A 16,635-nucleotide genomic window follows, 5' to 3' on the forward strand; every position below is an offset into this window, starting at 1 on the left:
AAACCAAGCCTAACTAATTAACCATAAACTGAACTCTAATAGTATCGTCACTTAAGTGATATAGCAAGCTACTTACATACCTCTTCCAATATAAATATATATTTCATTAGATTAGATAAATGGAGTAGCTAGCCCATGCTTACTAAAGACTTGATCATTGTTTAATATCAACTATTGATCGGTTAATATTAATACCAAGTAATTTTATCTTTATAATCAATCACATATAATTTTTACATTTTGACAAAATTTAAATTTAGTATTATTAGAATCGATCAAACATGATATGTTGCCCTCAAATAGCGACACTCATCAAATTCGTATAAGATAAATGTTTTGACGAACAAACAGTATAATTAAAAAATTTATAGTAAAAAAATCGTACAACAGAAAAAATGCTAAATAAAATTGAACTAATAAAAACTTAACCGTATAATTGAAAAGTTTATCAAAATTATAGTATATCGGTTAATTTCCCTTTTATTTTTTGTCACAAAAATATTAATTCGATAGATTAATTTACACTTGTATAAACTCTTCCTCAATCCATGTTGTCATTTTTCGATTTTTTTTTCTTTTCTTTATTTTCACGTGGTCATTTTTGAATTGGGTTTATATATCCTAATTTATTATAACTTTTTAATGATAGTTTCAATATTATGTAATTAAAAATATAATTTTTCTTTTATAATGAATGAATAAATTATTTACTCACTTGTGTTTTTTTTTATAATTATTTTATGTTGAGTATTTAAAAATGATTTCTTGGTGGATAAAAATTGGTTGATCTATAAAATGATGTATAAAGAAATCTTGTTTAGTGCTAAGTGTTTCATATATTAACAAATCTTGTTTAGGGATCCTTATATGCCATGCATTCAATAAAAAGAGATCTATGGTCTCCCATTGTATTTGTAATTTTGTTAAAGTAAAAATAAAAACTTTTATTGAGAATACTAATAATAGTTCAATAATACAGTGTGAGATAATCATAAAATTTATTCGACCCAAATATTATATCACGTGGTCTAGTATACATTTTCTTGTCTTATTTAAGAAGCAACCATTTTTATCATCATTTGGGAGACTTTACAAGTGTATAGAAAAAAATGAAACCAAAAAAAAAAAAAAAAGTTCAGGTGACCAACATAGTTTTTGTAAAGTTGACTAAAATTCATTTAAATAAAAACTTACATAATAACGATCTACAATAACAAACAACATACATTTAAACAAAATGAAACACAATATACTAAAAATGTAAACTAATGTCTTCTCTCAATTCCAACATTTTGACGAGCCCTCCTCTGCTTTGATCTTTTTGCCATAAGATGCCATTGTTCTCCTTTCAATGTTTTGACAATCCCATCAATGTTTTGATCGGTAAGGAACATGTATCCGATCGAAATTCCAATAACCATTCCACTTCCAAATCCTATTAACACAATTTTCCAATCAAATCCCTTCACATGCTCCTCATTGTCTTCTTGCTGAAATTGGTGTATGGTGTCCTCGTTGCATGATTCTGAAATTGGAAACCCACATAAGCCCAAATTCTCTTTGTATGAATCGTTTGTGAATGTATCAAATTGTCGACTGCGAGGTATAAGCCCCTCCAATTGGTTCACAGAAAGATTTAAAATTTAGAGTTGATTTAGATTTGCTGCCAATTGCCATGGAATCTTCCCAACAAGCTCATTCGAGGAGAGATCTAACCATTCCAGATTGGTCAAATTTCCCAAGGATGGTGGAATATTGCAAGATATCTTGTTATGTGAAAAATTGAGCCCTTTGAGTGAGTTGAGCTTACCAAGCAATTCTGGGATCTCTCCTGTGAAGTTATTTCTTGAGAAGTCAATGAATATAAGCATGGTTTGGATTTTCTCTAACTCAGCATAATATCCTTTTACTGTCAATGAACTGCTTTCATAATATCGAATTAGTGTTGGATATTCCATGTATCTCAAGTAATCTGAAGTAGCATTCATCATTCCCACAAAATTCTTAAAATATTTTTGGGGCAAATGATCAGTAAATTCATTGCCAGAGAGATCCATGATTCTCAAATTGTGAAAGGGATGTCTCACCTTGAGATTGCCTATTGGACCTTGAAATCTATTAGATCTCAAGATAAGAACTTGGAGATTCAGAAGAGATTCCAACCACCAGGGGAATGCTCCATTTATCTTATTGATTCCAATATCTAAAAATTTCAACTCTTTTCAATTGAGCAAAGACTTTGGTAAAGAACCTTCCAATTGATTTTCTTTGAGATTCAAAACACATAGGCAGTTTCCCTTTGCAAAATGTGAAGGAATCAAGCCATGAAGCTTATTCTTGTGCAAATCTAGCACACGGAGACTTGAATTTCCTAAGCATGGAGGAATGTTCCCACTCAAATTGTTATTTGACAAATCAAGGATTTGAAGCCTACTGAGATTGCAAATCAAATGTGATAATTCCCCATCCAATGTATTGTTTGAGATTTAAAAAAACATCGTTTTTAGGTGGTGGGATTGGAAGATGACCTTGAAGTCGGTTCGAGCAAAGGTTAATGAATGCTAGATTCTTCCATGGAATCTGATCTATTTGCGTTAAAGAGTTGTGAGAAATATCTAGTAAATACAATGAATCCTTACCCATATTCCATAGCCATTGGGGAACACTCCCTTCGATTTGATTGTTGGAGAGATCCAAGTATCTTAAATTTTCTAAGCTTCTTAAGGAGTATGGGAACTCACTTATGCCACATGAAGACAAATGTAATTCAGAAAGAATATTGGGCAAAGTATCATTATTATTACTGTTAGATACCAATGATAAGCTATTATCAGAAAGATAAAAAATTTGGAGCTTTTTTAACTTTGAAAATTGGTCAAACTGCACAACACCACTCAAGTTATTTGAGGAGAGTTCCAAATCTGTGAGATTGACTTGCTGAAAAATTGATCTTGGGAAAGAGCCTTGTAAGTTATTAGAATATAAAGAAAGATACTCCAAAGAATTATGTTGGAATTCCTGAATGCTACCACTAAATTTGTTGGAACTTAGATCTAAATATTGTAAAGATGGAAGGGAATAGAACCAAGATGGTATTTTCCCATTAAGCTCATTTCCATATAAATCTAGAGTTTTTAAATTCAATGGAGGAGAACTCACTAATTGATGTTTTGAAGAGACACACGAAAATGGATTTTTTGTTGAGTTACTACAAATTTCTGGAATTGGGCCTACGAAATTATTCTCTGAAAGATCCAAATAAGTTAGTTGTTGTATATTTAAAATGGATGACCATGGGATATAACCACCAAAATTATTACGAGAAAGGTCTAAGGAAGTGATTTGTGTGCAGTTGTCAAACAATGTGGGAGAAAGTTTTAAGAAATTGTAATTCGTTAGAGACAAAATGTGTAAATACTTCAACTTTCTACAAAGATAAGGTAGATCTATTACGACTCCAGATTCAGAAAGATTCAATAATTTAAGCGGGCTGCTCTATTTATATTGTGGAAAAGAACCATTGAGATTTGGGTTGTAACTCAAATCAAGTTGTTAAAGGTTTGGCAAACTGAGAACATTTTTCATTATATTTTTGTCTATATATTTTTCATTATATTTCCATACAAATTCCTGTGTTTAGACTTTAACACATTACAAAGCACTTTCGTCTTTCCTTTTTGAGCTTTGAATTTAAAAACATCGATTGAGACATAGTTGAACATGATGAGATAAATAGTCAAGTAGTGGATAACCACATTGGAGATGGAAATTATCTACCAAATAAAAAGGAATTTAAGAAAAATAAATTAAAAATAAACAAAAAAAGATTGTTTTCTTTTCTTTTGCTGAGATAATTGAATGTATATCGCATAATCTATGTGTACAAATTTATCAATAATTACATCTCAGTGAAATAAAATTAGATAATTAGTACTGTGTCCAGTTGTAATAATGTGTACCTAATCTCAAAAATAATAATTTGACTAGTGGATCATGCAAAAGTTTTAATTAAAATTAATGTCAATTTGCCTCTCCACAAATTTCTATTATTTTAAATTTTGTAAATTTTACCCAATATTTAAATGTATATATATTGTCTTTATTAAAAAATTATGTTTCACAATCACACTTTAGGTGTGTGGTATATAGAGTATTAATGAATTTGACTGGCCTCCATTAAAGACTTATTCAAGATGTCTGCTACATTTGGATCACTATCAAAGACAGCTAATATGTTTCACTTAGCTGCAAAGAGTGAAACAACCCTTTCAAGTAATGAAAGAGAGTAGTTGAATTATTGATAGATAGTTTTCACTTATTTAATTTGTGGTTCCAAATTTCTTTTTCCTTTTGGTCCCATTTATTTATTCCTTGATTAATTAGATGAAATTAATTAATTAGCAAAATATATATATATATGCAAGTTTTATTATCAAAATATATATAGTATAATAATGATCATAAATATATATATATATATATGCAACAGAAATGTTTTACTAAAATGAAATATAATGACTAGACACTTGATGATGATTTTTGATATCAATATAGGATGATGTTTAAAGAATGAATTATATAGTTTAGATTTCAACAAATCATTGTGACTACAGACTTGTGATAAAATTTTGAACCTACAAACAATGATAGTTAGAAAATTGTACTGATAATATATTATAAAAGAGTAATTGACAGGAAAAATCTATTATCTTTAAATGTTTTATACTTAACCCTTCATTCTTTTTTTTTTTTTTTTTATGGTAGTGTAACACCCCACGTCACTATGGCTGCTTCCTAAAATGACGACTGACCCTACAAACCAACGCGAGTCTTTCCAGCGTGCTTTGTCCTCACTCGCACGCTTCCTGGGAAAACTTCCCAGGAGGTCACCCATCTTGAGATTACTCCAGGTCAAGCACGCTTAACTTTGGAGTTCTCAAGTGATGGGCTACCGAAAGGAAGATGCATCTTCTTTTCGGTAGCCCATCACTTGAGAACTCCAAAGTTAAGCGTGCTTGGCCTGGAATAATTTAGGGATGGGTGAGAGTGAGGACAAAGCACGCTGGAAAGATTTGTCTTGGTTTGTAGGGCCAGTCGTCATTCCAAAAAGCAGCCATAGTGATGTGGGGCGTCACAGGTAGTACCTCCCAAACTACAATTCTGTTGGCAAATCCACAATCCTGTTAGTTCTAGACTATTATCTACCAACATGGATGTACTGTCCACATCATAATTTGAGGTCCAAGTCATTAATAAAAAAATATTTTGTTTAATAAAAAAAAAATTAGAATAAATTAGAAACTAAGAAAAATCAAGAACACTAACAAAAGATTATGGGCTTTTATGCTATTTTTTTCTTGCTTACCCAACCCATCACAATTTTCTCGCTCTAGATCTTCTCGGCTTTTCTTATTAGCTTTGGAGATATCCCTAATCACTACAAGAAATACGACTTTTGCTGGCAGTTCTATAGTTATGCGCTGGCAAAGGAAACTTTTATCGGCGCTTTATAGATAACGCCGGCAAAAGCACCCCCATTTTCGCCTATGAATCAATCTTTACCGGTGCAACTTCTTGCCGACATAAATCACCTTGTCTAGTGGGTTACATACATACCTTGTTGGCAAAGGTTGAGAACTTTTCCCTCCTAAGCATGGGGTATTTTTGGTGGGAAACATAACTTTTGTTGCTACAAATTTGCGTAGGAAAAATCAAGTTGCACCGGCAAAAGTTTTTTGAGGGAAAATTCCCGTTGATGAAAACGTGGGAAAATTGGTGCCAAAAAAGTTGGTGGGAAAATTCTTTTCCAGTGAAACAAATTGTGCGAGCAAAAGTAGTCGACTTTGAAAACGCCACCGTTTCATTTAGTGAACATGAATTCATGTGCTTCTTTTCTAGACCAACGAGAATGTTCTCCTTTATATCCCAAGAATTTATTTATAAATATGACATCTCTTTCATCATTTAGGACACACCTTATCTTACACCACTTTTTTCATCTCTCTATTCTCTCCATCTTTTTATCTTTTAGAGTAGCCTTTATGTAGTTTTAGAGGAATAATTTGGAGGCTCCACATCCAAATTTTCCTATTTATGTTGTAATTTTTATTTTATTTTGATAATTATGGGTTTCTAATCCACTTAAAATTATTAAGATGGAGGATGAAACAAATTGTAACTAAATAGTATTTGTTGTATGTTGATCTCCCAAACTTTGAGTAATAAAAGACTATAATTTTTCTTCTTCTAAATATTTCTTTCATCTATAATATCATGTATTTTAGATTGTTAGAACATATTTTACTTGGTTCTTAATGTTTACCCAAAACATATTTGCTTGATGACATGGCACGATCAGGACGCACCTGGATATCATGTGACTGTTTAGTGATGACAGTCTGGTCGACCAACGACCAGGAAACAATAAGCTGCTCAATTACAAGAAATAAGTTGAATAGTAAGGATGAAGATATGCTAACATATGTGCCAGGTCTGATCATAGGAACGAAGCCATAATTCAAAAACAGTTCTAAGATAGATATTTCTAAGATTACTAGCCAGCTATTTTAAAAGACATTGAAAATTTAAATGTTGACACTCCCCTTTTAGCTCTTTCGTCTTTCCTTTTTGAGTTTTGAATTTGAAAACATTGATTGGGACATAACTACTGAACATATGATGAGATGACTTGACCATATCTATAATCATAACTAATATATGAATAGAAATAGTGGATAACCACGTTTGAGATGGAAATTATCTACCAAACAAAAAGGAATTTAAGATGATTCAAATTAAAAATAAAAAATAATTATTATTTTCATTTCTGGGTGCATTAATACAATATTCCCTAATTAATACTTACTGTTTTTTGCTATAAAAAAAACTACATAGTGATTTATGTGCAAGTTTTTAGACTACTAAATAATTTTTGACACTAATTTATCTAAATAAAATTACTTATATGAAATGTACCCGGCCATTATCGTACTTGCTCCGTTGTAAGCTTTGTAACTCTCTCTGAATAGAGTTTAAAGTTATGTAATCGATTGGTTTAATTAGAAATAATAAAGTTATCCCAGATATATAATACTTGCCATTATCAAATTAATCATTCTTTGTCTACTTTATTATAGCCACGTATATATATACGTGACATAAAAAATGTATTTTTTAAAATTTCTTGTTAAATAACATTGTTTGTATGATGAAGCTTTATAAAAAGAAAATATTTCAAATAATAATCTTACCAATCACTTCTCCGATTTTAGTTTGTTCACTGTAAGGGGAGATTACATTTTATATAATTTTTTAAAAAAATTTGCAAAAATATGATTTTTTTTAAGAATTTTCACTTATGAGTTTAGTTTTTTATATTTTTATATAAAAGTTGGTTTATAACATAATTTTACTCTTAATCAAATTTTTTATATTTAGTTAGTTATCAATTATGTTTCTCATATTTTTTTTTCTTTAATAAGTTTTCTTATATAAACTAATAAAAATAAAATCCTCGTATTTTTTAGACAGTAATAGCATAAACATCATATTTATGAAAAATCCCTTATATAATCTGTAACGCCCCAACTCTAGGGACCACTACAGTGCACTTTGCAAACAGTGCTAAACTCGCTAACCGAGTCGTTTGGCCATAAACGTGTAACTAAGTATGATTAGTGGTTTAGGGGTTAAAAACTTTAGTTAAGATATAACGTTTCACTAGAACATTTACTGTATACATTGAGATCCCAAAAATATAATTTCAGAGTCTATTATAAGGAAGTGTTTACAACAGGCCGTTCTAAGCGGCAAAACAGGGTTCAGCCCTAGTTCCACTTTCAAACCTTGCCCAAGTATTGGTCGAGCGGCTGCATATGTACACGTCATCACCTAAGCTCTCCAACTCAAGGATGGTCCAGCTTCCTTTTGCCTTTACCTGCACCACAAAGCACCCGTGAGCCGAAGCCCAGCAAAAAAACTCATATGCTCATAAACAGTCATATCATGATATCAAACCATATCTGACATGCCTAGCAAACATAGCTTTATTCAAGCATGCAAATGACCTCAAACAATGCTGGGGTATTCAGGATAAGAAATCATGGCCTTCTGATTGGAGGACTATCAAGTCAATCCTAATCAGATGAGTGTCGCAACACTTGAGGTTCCGATAAACCATGCTGAGCGACCGACAAGCGAGTCATTAATTCAAATGGAAGGGTGGCTGTTGGGTAAGCCTCTAGCCTTCAATAGGATCTGGTAAACCATATTGAGTGACTGACAAGCAAGTCACTAATTCAAATGGAAGGGTGGCTGTTGGGTAAGCCTCTAGCCTTCAAGCGCTTATAATGTTCATCGACCTTGAGGTCGGTCCGGCATTAATACTCTTTGAGTCTTTCAATGCTGAAAGTCGATTAGATCTAATCTCTGTTGGCTTGCGTGATACACGCTAAGGCCGTTCTGACTAATGAGTCAGTGCAACGTGACCAGTACCCAGTACCATTGTCGAACCTGACTAATGAGTCACAGCTTCACAGTTGATGCTAGCACCTTTGCCAAATCTGACTAATTAGTCAGTACCATGCACAAGTAAGCAATGATATCAATGTGTATCATATGTCAATTATCCAAGAATAGGGCATTCAGCATGCTTACTAAACAGTTGCTAGCATAATTATGATCATGCACAAACTCACAGACTCAAGCTCTGACCAATCTCGTATTCATCATTCATGGCATGCCCTAATCACATATTTTTCGTGCATCACACTTAATCATCCAGCATGCCTCAATAATAACCATATGCAAATGGGCAAAATTGCCAAGCATTCATTATGCTATCAATGTTCACATTCAACATCCAACATGTATCAATCATAACCATGCATGTCACATATGGGGTGCAGTTTTCTTACCTTGGGTTCGAGCAAGAATTAATAAAAGAAACGTCCTTTGAGAACGATCAGTCCTTTGGTCCTTTAACGGTCACCTAGTCATAACCAAAAATATAGGATACCATCAATGAAAATGAGATCAAAGGTTTCCAAACCAATAACTAGCCTCCGGGACATCAATCCACACTTAACCGGGTAGTAGGATCGACCCCGAGGCCTAAGGCCAACATCCCCAAGTCAAAAACCTATTCTTGGCCAAATCTACCCTGATGGGCTGCGGCTCACCATAGCCATGTCGCGGCTCACCCTCAGACAGAAGCATTTCCTCCCCCAGAAACACACACAGGCCGCGGCACACCATAGCCAGGCCGCGACACATTACGCAAACCAGCAACAGTCAGATTTTCTTCCCCTGCGTTTCCCTCGAAACCAAACCTTCAAACCAGTCCCAAACCTCAACCTAACACCCAATTCAACCACCAAACATCATCTACAACTCATCCACATCAAAACCTAAGTTAAACACCAACTAAACTTCCATTAATTCCAACTAACCACCAAGAAACCACAAGCTGAAAGTTTAAAGCAAAAACAAAGTATACCATGAAACTAATGGCTGGAACTTACCTCAAACTTGATTTTGAATCCCCTTTAATGTCTGAATCAAGTTCCTAAGCTCCCACCTTTGATCTCCTAGCTCAACTCCTCAATTTGGGCTCCCAAAATTCAAAGGAAAGTGAAGGGAAAAACATGTACGGGGGAGAAGAAGAAGATGAGGATGAGACTCTGTTTTGGTTCTGTTTTTCCACAGCCTTAAAGTCATATACATCCAACCCAAATGACCTAAATGCCCCTAGGTCATTAAAAGTTTCTAAAGCCACCCCAAGGGAAAAATTGTCCTTTCCAACCTATACCTGTTAATTATAATTAACGCTCTCCAATTCCTGCTAATCTCAAAATTATCAAATACCAATAAATCATATCCCATTACCCTTTAATTCCCGACAACATTCTAATCACCAAATTACCCCGAGACTCACTCCGAGCCCCGAACTTAATCCCGTTATGACTAGACCGAAAAATTGCATTCCCATGATCGTCTCATGCCGAATGGCTCGAACCAATCCACATATAATGTGGTAAAATTATAATTCACCCATATGCATGAAATTACACAATCACGCCCCCCCCCCCCCCCCCCCAACGACCAAATTACCAAAATGCCCTTGCAATTAAAGTATGAGCCCATATGCATGCATTCACCATCATATAATAATATAATTCACATAAACATGCATATAATCATTAAATACCATAGTAAATCAATTATGGCCCTCCCGACCTCCTAATCAAGGTCCTAAACCTTATTAGGAAATTTGGGGCATTACATAATCTTTAGTCTTTATTACAAAATTTATAAATATCCACGAGATTTATCTTACATTTATTATTTTGATAGAAGAAGAATAAAACACATAAAAAATGTTGAAAAAAGAAGAAGAAGAAGCATGATTCTGTTATTCCATTATTAATGAAGTGTTCATTAATTGAAAGCCATAGCAAACTAACAACTTTATTGCAACAGTAACTAACTACAACTACCAAACCTTTATAAAAATATCTACAACTACCAAACACTAATTCTGTTTATATAATTCTCGGTTGAAAAAACCTATGAAACTTGAGAACCAAATTATAATAATGATAGGTTTTATTACAATAGTTTTTTTATGTTTTAATATTTATACCGGGAACACGCATAAATGAGTTATTTTCTATGTTTGAATTTTTTGTGATGAATAATTAATTGAAGATGGAGTAAAAAATGATGCTTACAGCTGTAAAATCTTACTTTTGAAGTTATAAAAAGAAGAAAACAGAGAAAAACAGGACAGCTCCAAAAGACCATTTTAGCTAGAAATGAAACTAACATTACAATAATAATAATAATTTTCTATTTCCCAAGAAAAAAAATAAGATGTGTAAAAACTTTTATTGGCTAAATTTTATTATAGACAAAATATTTTAAGTAAATTGAGAAAAATTAGTAGCATATCCTTAATTAATTGTCACATGATTCAGCTGATTTTAGTATGAAAATATATTTTAGTGTGAATACAATATTTTTACCATATTTATTATAATTAATTTTTATTGATAAAATATTGTATTTAAATTATCTTGTGAGAATATTTTTAGGCATTATGTCCATTCAGAGAATATGGATGGTCATGATGTGGTCATTTTCATTGATCAGCAAGCTGAGCAGAGGATGAGTGGTGATGATGTAATAATGAACATTTGCATACTTAAATTGCAAATGATGGTCAATCTCAAGTACAAAAACACACAATAATAATAAGAAAATTAATTACTCTTATTTACTCCAAGGCATTGTTTTATAAATTTATACCACCCAAAAAGACAAGAAAAAAAAGAGAAAAATAATAAAAACACAAAATACTACAACAACAACATGAGCTTTATTACAACATGAGACTAAATATAATTAAATCTAAATAAATAAGAGACACTCCTTGCCAATTATGAAACCACATTGCTCTACCACAACCACTTCACAAACAAACCTGCTCTTCCATTTGAGAAAAAATTAATATAACCTATGAAGATCCCAAACACAAAGCCACATCCATACCCCAATACCACAACTTTCCAAGTAAATCCATTTGCATCCTCCGATTCATTTTCTTGCTCCATGGTCGATCCTTCATATTCCTCATTGCATGGTTTGGACAGTGGAAAACCACACAAATCTAAATTTCCTTTGAATGAATCATTGCTAAAAGTATTGAACTGCTTACCATTGGGTATCGGTCCCACGAGTTTGTTTTCTGAAAGGTTTAAGATTTCGAGCCATATTAAATCGGTCAACTGCCAAGGAATATTCCCACTTAGCTTGTTAACAGAGAGGTCTAACCACTCAAGGTTAGTCAAATTTCCCAATGATGATGGTATGGTACCTCTGAGCATATTATGAGAAATGTTGAGGCCCTTGAGTTCGTTCAGCCCTCCAAGGAACACTGGAATCTCTCCACTAAAATTATTGCATGAGAAATCAAGAGTTACAAGGATAGTTAGGATATGCACCAACTCTAACTCAGATCCTTTCATGGTCATTGTTATAGAGTCTTGGTAATAATCATCTCCCATGTACTTCAGTTGGACATTCTCTGTATTCATCATAGCTTTGAAGTTGACAAAGTATTTTGTTGGAAGAGCACCATCAAACTCATTGTGGGACAAATCTATAATCCTTAACTCAGGAAAAGGATATTCGATTTTAGGTTTTCTTATCGAACCATAAAACCTATTAGATCTCAAGACAAAAACCCGTAAGGCTGGAAGAGAGTCTAGCCAGTGAGGAAATGAGTCGTTGAGGATGTTATTTCCAAGATCTAGAACTTCAAGATTTCTGCAATATTCTAGTGATCTTGGCAATGAGCCTTCTAAATGATTTCCATTTAGATTGAGATTTCTCAAAGTACTTCCTACTGAAAATGTGTTGGGGATAGTACCATATAATTTGTTCCCAGCAAAATTCAAGACCGAAAGAATTTTGCTATGTTTTACAATGCATCGAGGAATGATACCACTCAAGTTATTCGAAGATAAATCAAGCACCATAAGGAATGGCGTGTTGCAAAAGGAAGTTGGGATCTCTCCCACAAATTGATTTTTGGCTGCTGAGAAGAACCCCAGATAAGATGATGCAATAATTGGAAGAGGTCCTGAGAACGAATTGGAGCTGAGATCAACATATGATAACCCATTCCATGGAAGAGGCTCTATATATGTTAAAAAATTGTGAGAGAGATTCAATTTGTAGAGAGAATTCTTTCCCACCTCCCATAACCATTTAGGAACACTTCCTTGAATCTGATTATGGGAGAGATCTAAAAAGTGTAATTGTTTTGAAGATTTTAAAATGTGTGGGAACTCAGTAATGTTGCAAGAAGACAGATATAATTCCTTAAGATTATCCAAACTATAGTTTTTGGTATTTCCAAAAGTTACTGAAATATTATTAGAGGAAAGGTCAAGATATGCTAACCTTTTGGAAATTAAAAGCTTTTCCAATTCCAAAGTACCACTGAACTTATTTGATGAGAGATCCAAATCTTGGAGGTTTTGACTTTGAAATGTGGATCTTGGAGTGATGCCCAAAAACACAGTTTCACCGAATGAAGTAGTTTCAAAATCACGAATTATCTCCCCAGTAAATTGGTTGTCGCTGAGGTCTAAATCCTCCAAATACGGTAGGGCATATATCCATGTTGGTATTGTCTCGTTGAGTAAGTTGTTTGATAAAATCAAAACAGTGAAATTTGGAGCACTATGCACGAGATGGTTTGACGAGTCATAAAATTGAATGTTGTCTGGAAGTGGACCAACTAAGTTACTGAAACTTAATTGCAAAGAAGATAAAGATTTGGGGATATCTTTCAATAAAAGAGGTAAGTCAATGGAGAAGGTGTTATTATGGAGAGTTAAACGGTTAAGTGCACTACTCCAATTAGATGTTGGGAGAGAGACATCTGGTGCTTCATTATCTTCTAAAGAAAGAGCGGTGAGATTCGACAACTCAAAAATACTCTCTAGTAGCTTCCTACTCAACTTACAATCGATGAGTTCTATATATGTTAAAGAGGATGAGAAGTTTTTGAAAGGGAGTGCTGGTGGGAGAGAAGACAAATCAATACCAGCTAGGTGGAAACTTGTCAAGTTGGATAAGTTTTGAGAAAGTGCTTTAAAGGTATTTTCCCCTATCATGACTTTATACCCCCAATACCCACCAAGTCCGAGATAATCCAATTTGGAAAGATGGGATATCTCTAAAGGGACATGACCGCTGAAGTTGGAGTTGCTCAGATCAAGAAAGGTCATATTCTTGAATTTGCCAAACTCTGGTACAATAGAGGACTCTCTAAAATCATTACCAGAAAGATCGAGACTTTGGAGATGGTGGAGTTTGAAGAGAGTGCTGTTGGAACTGATAGTGCCTTGAAGGCTGCAAGAATACAAATGCAAACCGATTACATGGCCTGTAACGTTGTCACACGTGATTCCGTCCCACGTGCAACAATTAGTTTTCTTATGCCAGACGGCTGTTACGTCGTATGGAGTACCATCGTCGTTGTATCCCTGATTACCTGATGGGAAACATTTAAATAAATTTGAATGATGAGGTCTTGAGTTGGAGAAGGGCAGAGCTTTCATCAGGATGGCATTGGGGTGCATGGTCAGGAGAAGACGAAGATGATGAAATGAACAGTTGAGAATGGATGAGCAAGAAGAAGCATACGAAATAATATAACAACATCCTCATCTCTCTTCCTTTCTCTTTTAATATCAAAATCTGAAAAATCTATATTGTTAATGAGAGTGTATAATGCTGCGCCATTTTATAATGATGACGAGAAGATCCAAGTTAGATTTTGAAAGGTGGACAAGTTAATGTTATTTTCTGTCCAAATTAGGAGTCCAGGTGGTGGGACCTTTATGTTTTCAATTTGCAATCAAAGAAGTTTCAATTTCAACGAAGAATATATCAAGACAAATGCGATATATATAATATTAAAAGTAATGTATGAGTTGAAACTTTGAAGAGAGAAATTGAAATGTTCTCCAACTATAGTTGTCTTTCCATACTGGGCAAGACAAAACTCAACCAAATTTTTAAAACTAATTAGTATTTTTTTTGTAAATTTTTTTAAAGAATAAATAAATAGAAAAAAAAAATTGAGCTGAAATATGTGTCTAGGTACTAAATTAAAACGAATATAATCCCCGAAAGATACAAAACTGTTACTTTACAAAATATTTATATATAAAAATAGATTGAAAAGAAATCTCCAAGTCTTCCATGTAAAAAAAGCAAGTCGTCCACTCAATAATAATAAAAGTATAATCCGATTAAAGTTTGGATGGAAATCTTTTAATTTTGTCTTGGTCATGATCTTGTCTTTTGCTAACAACTAATTTTGGGTTGAAAATTCAAACTATTGGCATGGAATGTACTTTTTTAAAGGAGTAATGATATGTGAATACAAAATATGTCATTACCGATTGCAGAGAGAGTAACATGTTAATTTAATTTAGTCAGTTACTTTTATTAAAATTAAAATTTATTATTTTAAAAATTATTGTCACCTGATTGTATGTAATGTTTTGGTACATATCATTATTATTTATAACATTTTTTTAATTCAATAACTACTACATTCACACACTATCATATCTTTTTGTTTCCACTGTCACCTTCTTTTATCAATTAAGTTTACTACAATCCACACCTTCCTTTTTCTAAATAAAAATTAATAATAAAATTTTATTTTCCAACTGATATATTTTTTGTTATTAATTGTCTCTTTACAAGACCGAAAGCAGGATAATCATTTGTGAATGATCTGGATAATCATCAAACTTCATAAATATAAAGTTGTTTTCACGCTTCTTTATATGTATAGTGTTTCCACCAAGTACTGAACTTTATAAGTTATAATAATTCAAACATTCTTGGATCAAAGCTATACATGCATGTGTTACAAATGAATGGGTTGATCAAAATTATACTATAATTATGTGTGCTTACAGTACTTGTATATATAAAAATTATTTGAAACTTTATGTTATAAATTTAAAAAAAAACACAGATGACTTATTATCCTTTTTTTTAAAAAAAAAAAAGAAAAAGAAAAAGAAAAGCAAGTCTTCCAAATAAAAAAGTATGAAATGTGACTCTTTTGAAAGTAGGATGTGATAGAACAAATGATACAAAATAAAAGTAGATAGGAAAGGAATCTAGCTCAAAGTATTCAAAGTAAAAAAACCATGTCGTCCAAGTAAAAGAAGTTTGATATAAATTTAATAATAATTAAAAAGAAAGTATGATGATAAGAGACTAAAGTATGTTTTGGGTTGGAAATATTTTAATTTCGTTCGTCTTTGTTGCCTTAATTATCTTGTGTCTGCTAACAACAAATTTTGGATTGGAAATCTTTAGCGTCCAACTAACATCTATTCAAAACTGCTCTGTGACAAGAATCATGAGGCTCCATCTAAAAACCAATTGGTGATTAGTGGAATTACACATGTTCTTATTAATGGTTCAATATTCTTACACTTATTCCATGTGGGACACAATAGTCTAATATCCTCCCTCAAGATTGTGGCGATTTTTCACTCACCAATCTTGAATCACCTTATCACAAGTAGCCCATTTTTTTTTTCAGCTCGCTTATTTTTTTGGATCTCAAGTGCCTTTTTTGCACTATGCAGATCTCTTGCGGCTTGGCTCATTCTTTTGGATCGGTGTGGATCGAATGCCCGCTAGGGAATTGACTCTTGATACCATGACAAGAATCATAAGGCTCCATCTAAAAACCAATTGGTAATTAGTGGAGTTACACATGTTCTTATTAATGGTTCAATATTCTTACCCTTATTCCATGTGAGACACAATAGTCTAATACTCTGGAATGCATCTCTTTCAATACAGTAGCATTCTCTAACTATAACATTCACTAAAATACATTCACATAATATATAGTTTCGCTCCACTGTCACTTTGAGCTATTAACATTCACTAAAATACAAAAAATGATCCACAACCATATAGTAACACATCGAAACTAACAACACAGTGAAACCATATATATAGCTGACACTATTCACGATTATGTCATCGCATTACTTTATTATAAATATTTAATATATGCCA

General features: G+C 32.9%; 2 protein-coding genes across 2 annotated transcripts; both read right to left on the reverse strand.

Annotated features, from left to right (window-relative positions):
• Positions 1-1,265: 1,265 nt before the first annotated feature.
• LOC133786002 (receptor-like protein 19) lies at positions 1,266-12,032 on the reverse strand. The gene is made up of 5 exons (XM_062225213.1): positions 11,483-12,032; positions 2,627-2,963; positions 2,252-2,430; positions 1,717-2,203; positions 1,266-1,596 (listed from the first exon to the last, which is right to left on the reverse strand). The coding sequence occupies exons 1-5, from the start codon at positions 12,030-12,032 to the stop codon at positions 1,266-1,268; spliced, it is 1,884 nt and encodes a 627-aa protein (XP_062081197.1).
• Positions 11,251-14,287, reverse strand: LOC133783181 (receptor-like protein 9DC1). The gene is made up of 2 exons (XM_062222729.1): positions 12,967-14,287; positions 11,251-12,643 (listed from the first exon to the last, which is right to left on the reverse strand). The coding sequence occupies exons 1-2, from the start codon at positions 14,151-14,153 to the stop codon at positions 12,529-12,531; spliced, it is 1,302 nt and encodes a 433-aa protein (XP_062078713.1). The 5' UTR covers positions 14,154-14,287; the 3' UTR covers positions 11,251-12,528.
• Between the last annotated feature and the right edge of the window lie 2,348 nt (positions 14,288-16,635).

This window comes from Humulus lupulus, chromosome 6, assembly GCF_963169125.1.
Source record: "Humulus lupulus chromosome 6, drHumLupu1.1, whole genome shotgun sequence".
In the NCBI taxonomy this organism is placed as follows: Eukaryota; Viridiplantae; Streptophyta; class Magnoliopsida; order Rosales; family Cannabaceae; genus Humulus; species Humulus lupulus.

What these genes read in the sequence shown, in the direction of transcription:
- LOC133786002 (XM_062225213.1), bottom strand. Translation starts at nt 12,032, where the DNA reads ATGACCATGAAAGGATCTGAGTTAGAGTTGGTGCATATCCTAACTATC. An exon ending in AATATGGGTAAGGATTCATT is followed by an intron (nt 2,431 to 2,626) that starts GTATTTACTAGA and finishes CAATCTCAGTAG; the next exon opens with GCTTCAAATCCTTGATTTGT. An exon ending in CAAAGAAAATCAATTGGAAG is followed by an intron (nt 2,204 to 2,251) that starts GTTCTTTACCAA and finishes TGAAATTTTTAG; the next exon opens with ATATTGGAATCAATAAGATA.
- LOC133783181 (XM_062222729.1), bottom strand. Translation starts at nt 14,153, where the DNA reads ATGCACCCCAATGCCATCCTGATGAAAGCTCTGCCCTTCTCCAACTCA. An exon ending in AAGCTTTTAATTTCCAAAAG is followed by an intron (nt 12,644 to 12,966) that starts GTTAGCATATCT and finishes ATTCGTTCTCAG; the next exon opens with GACCTCTTCCAATTATTGCA.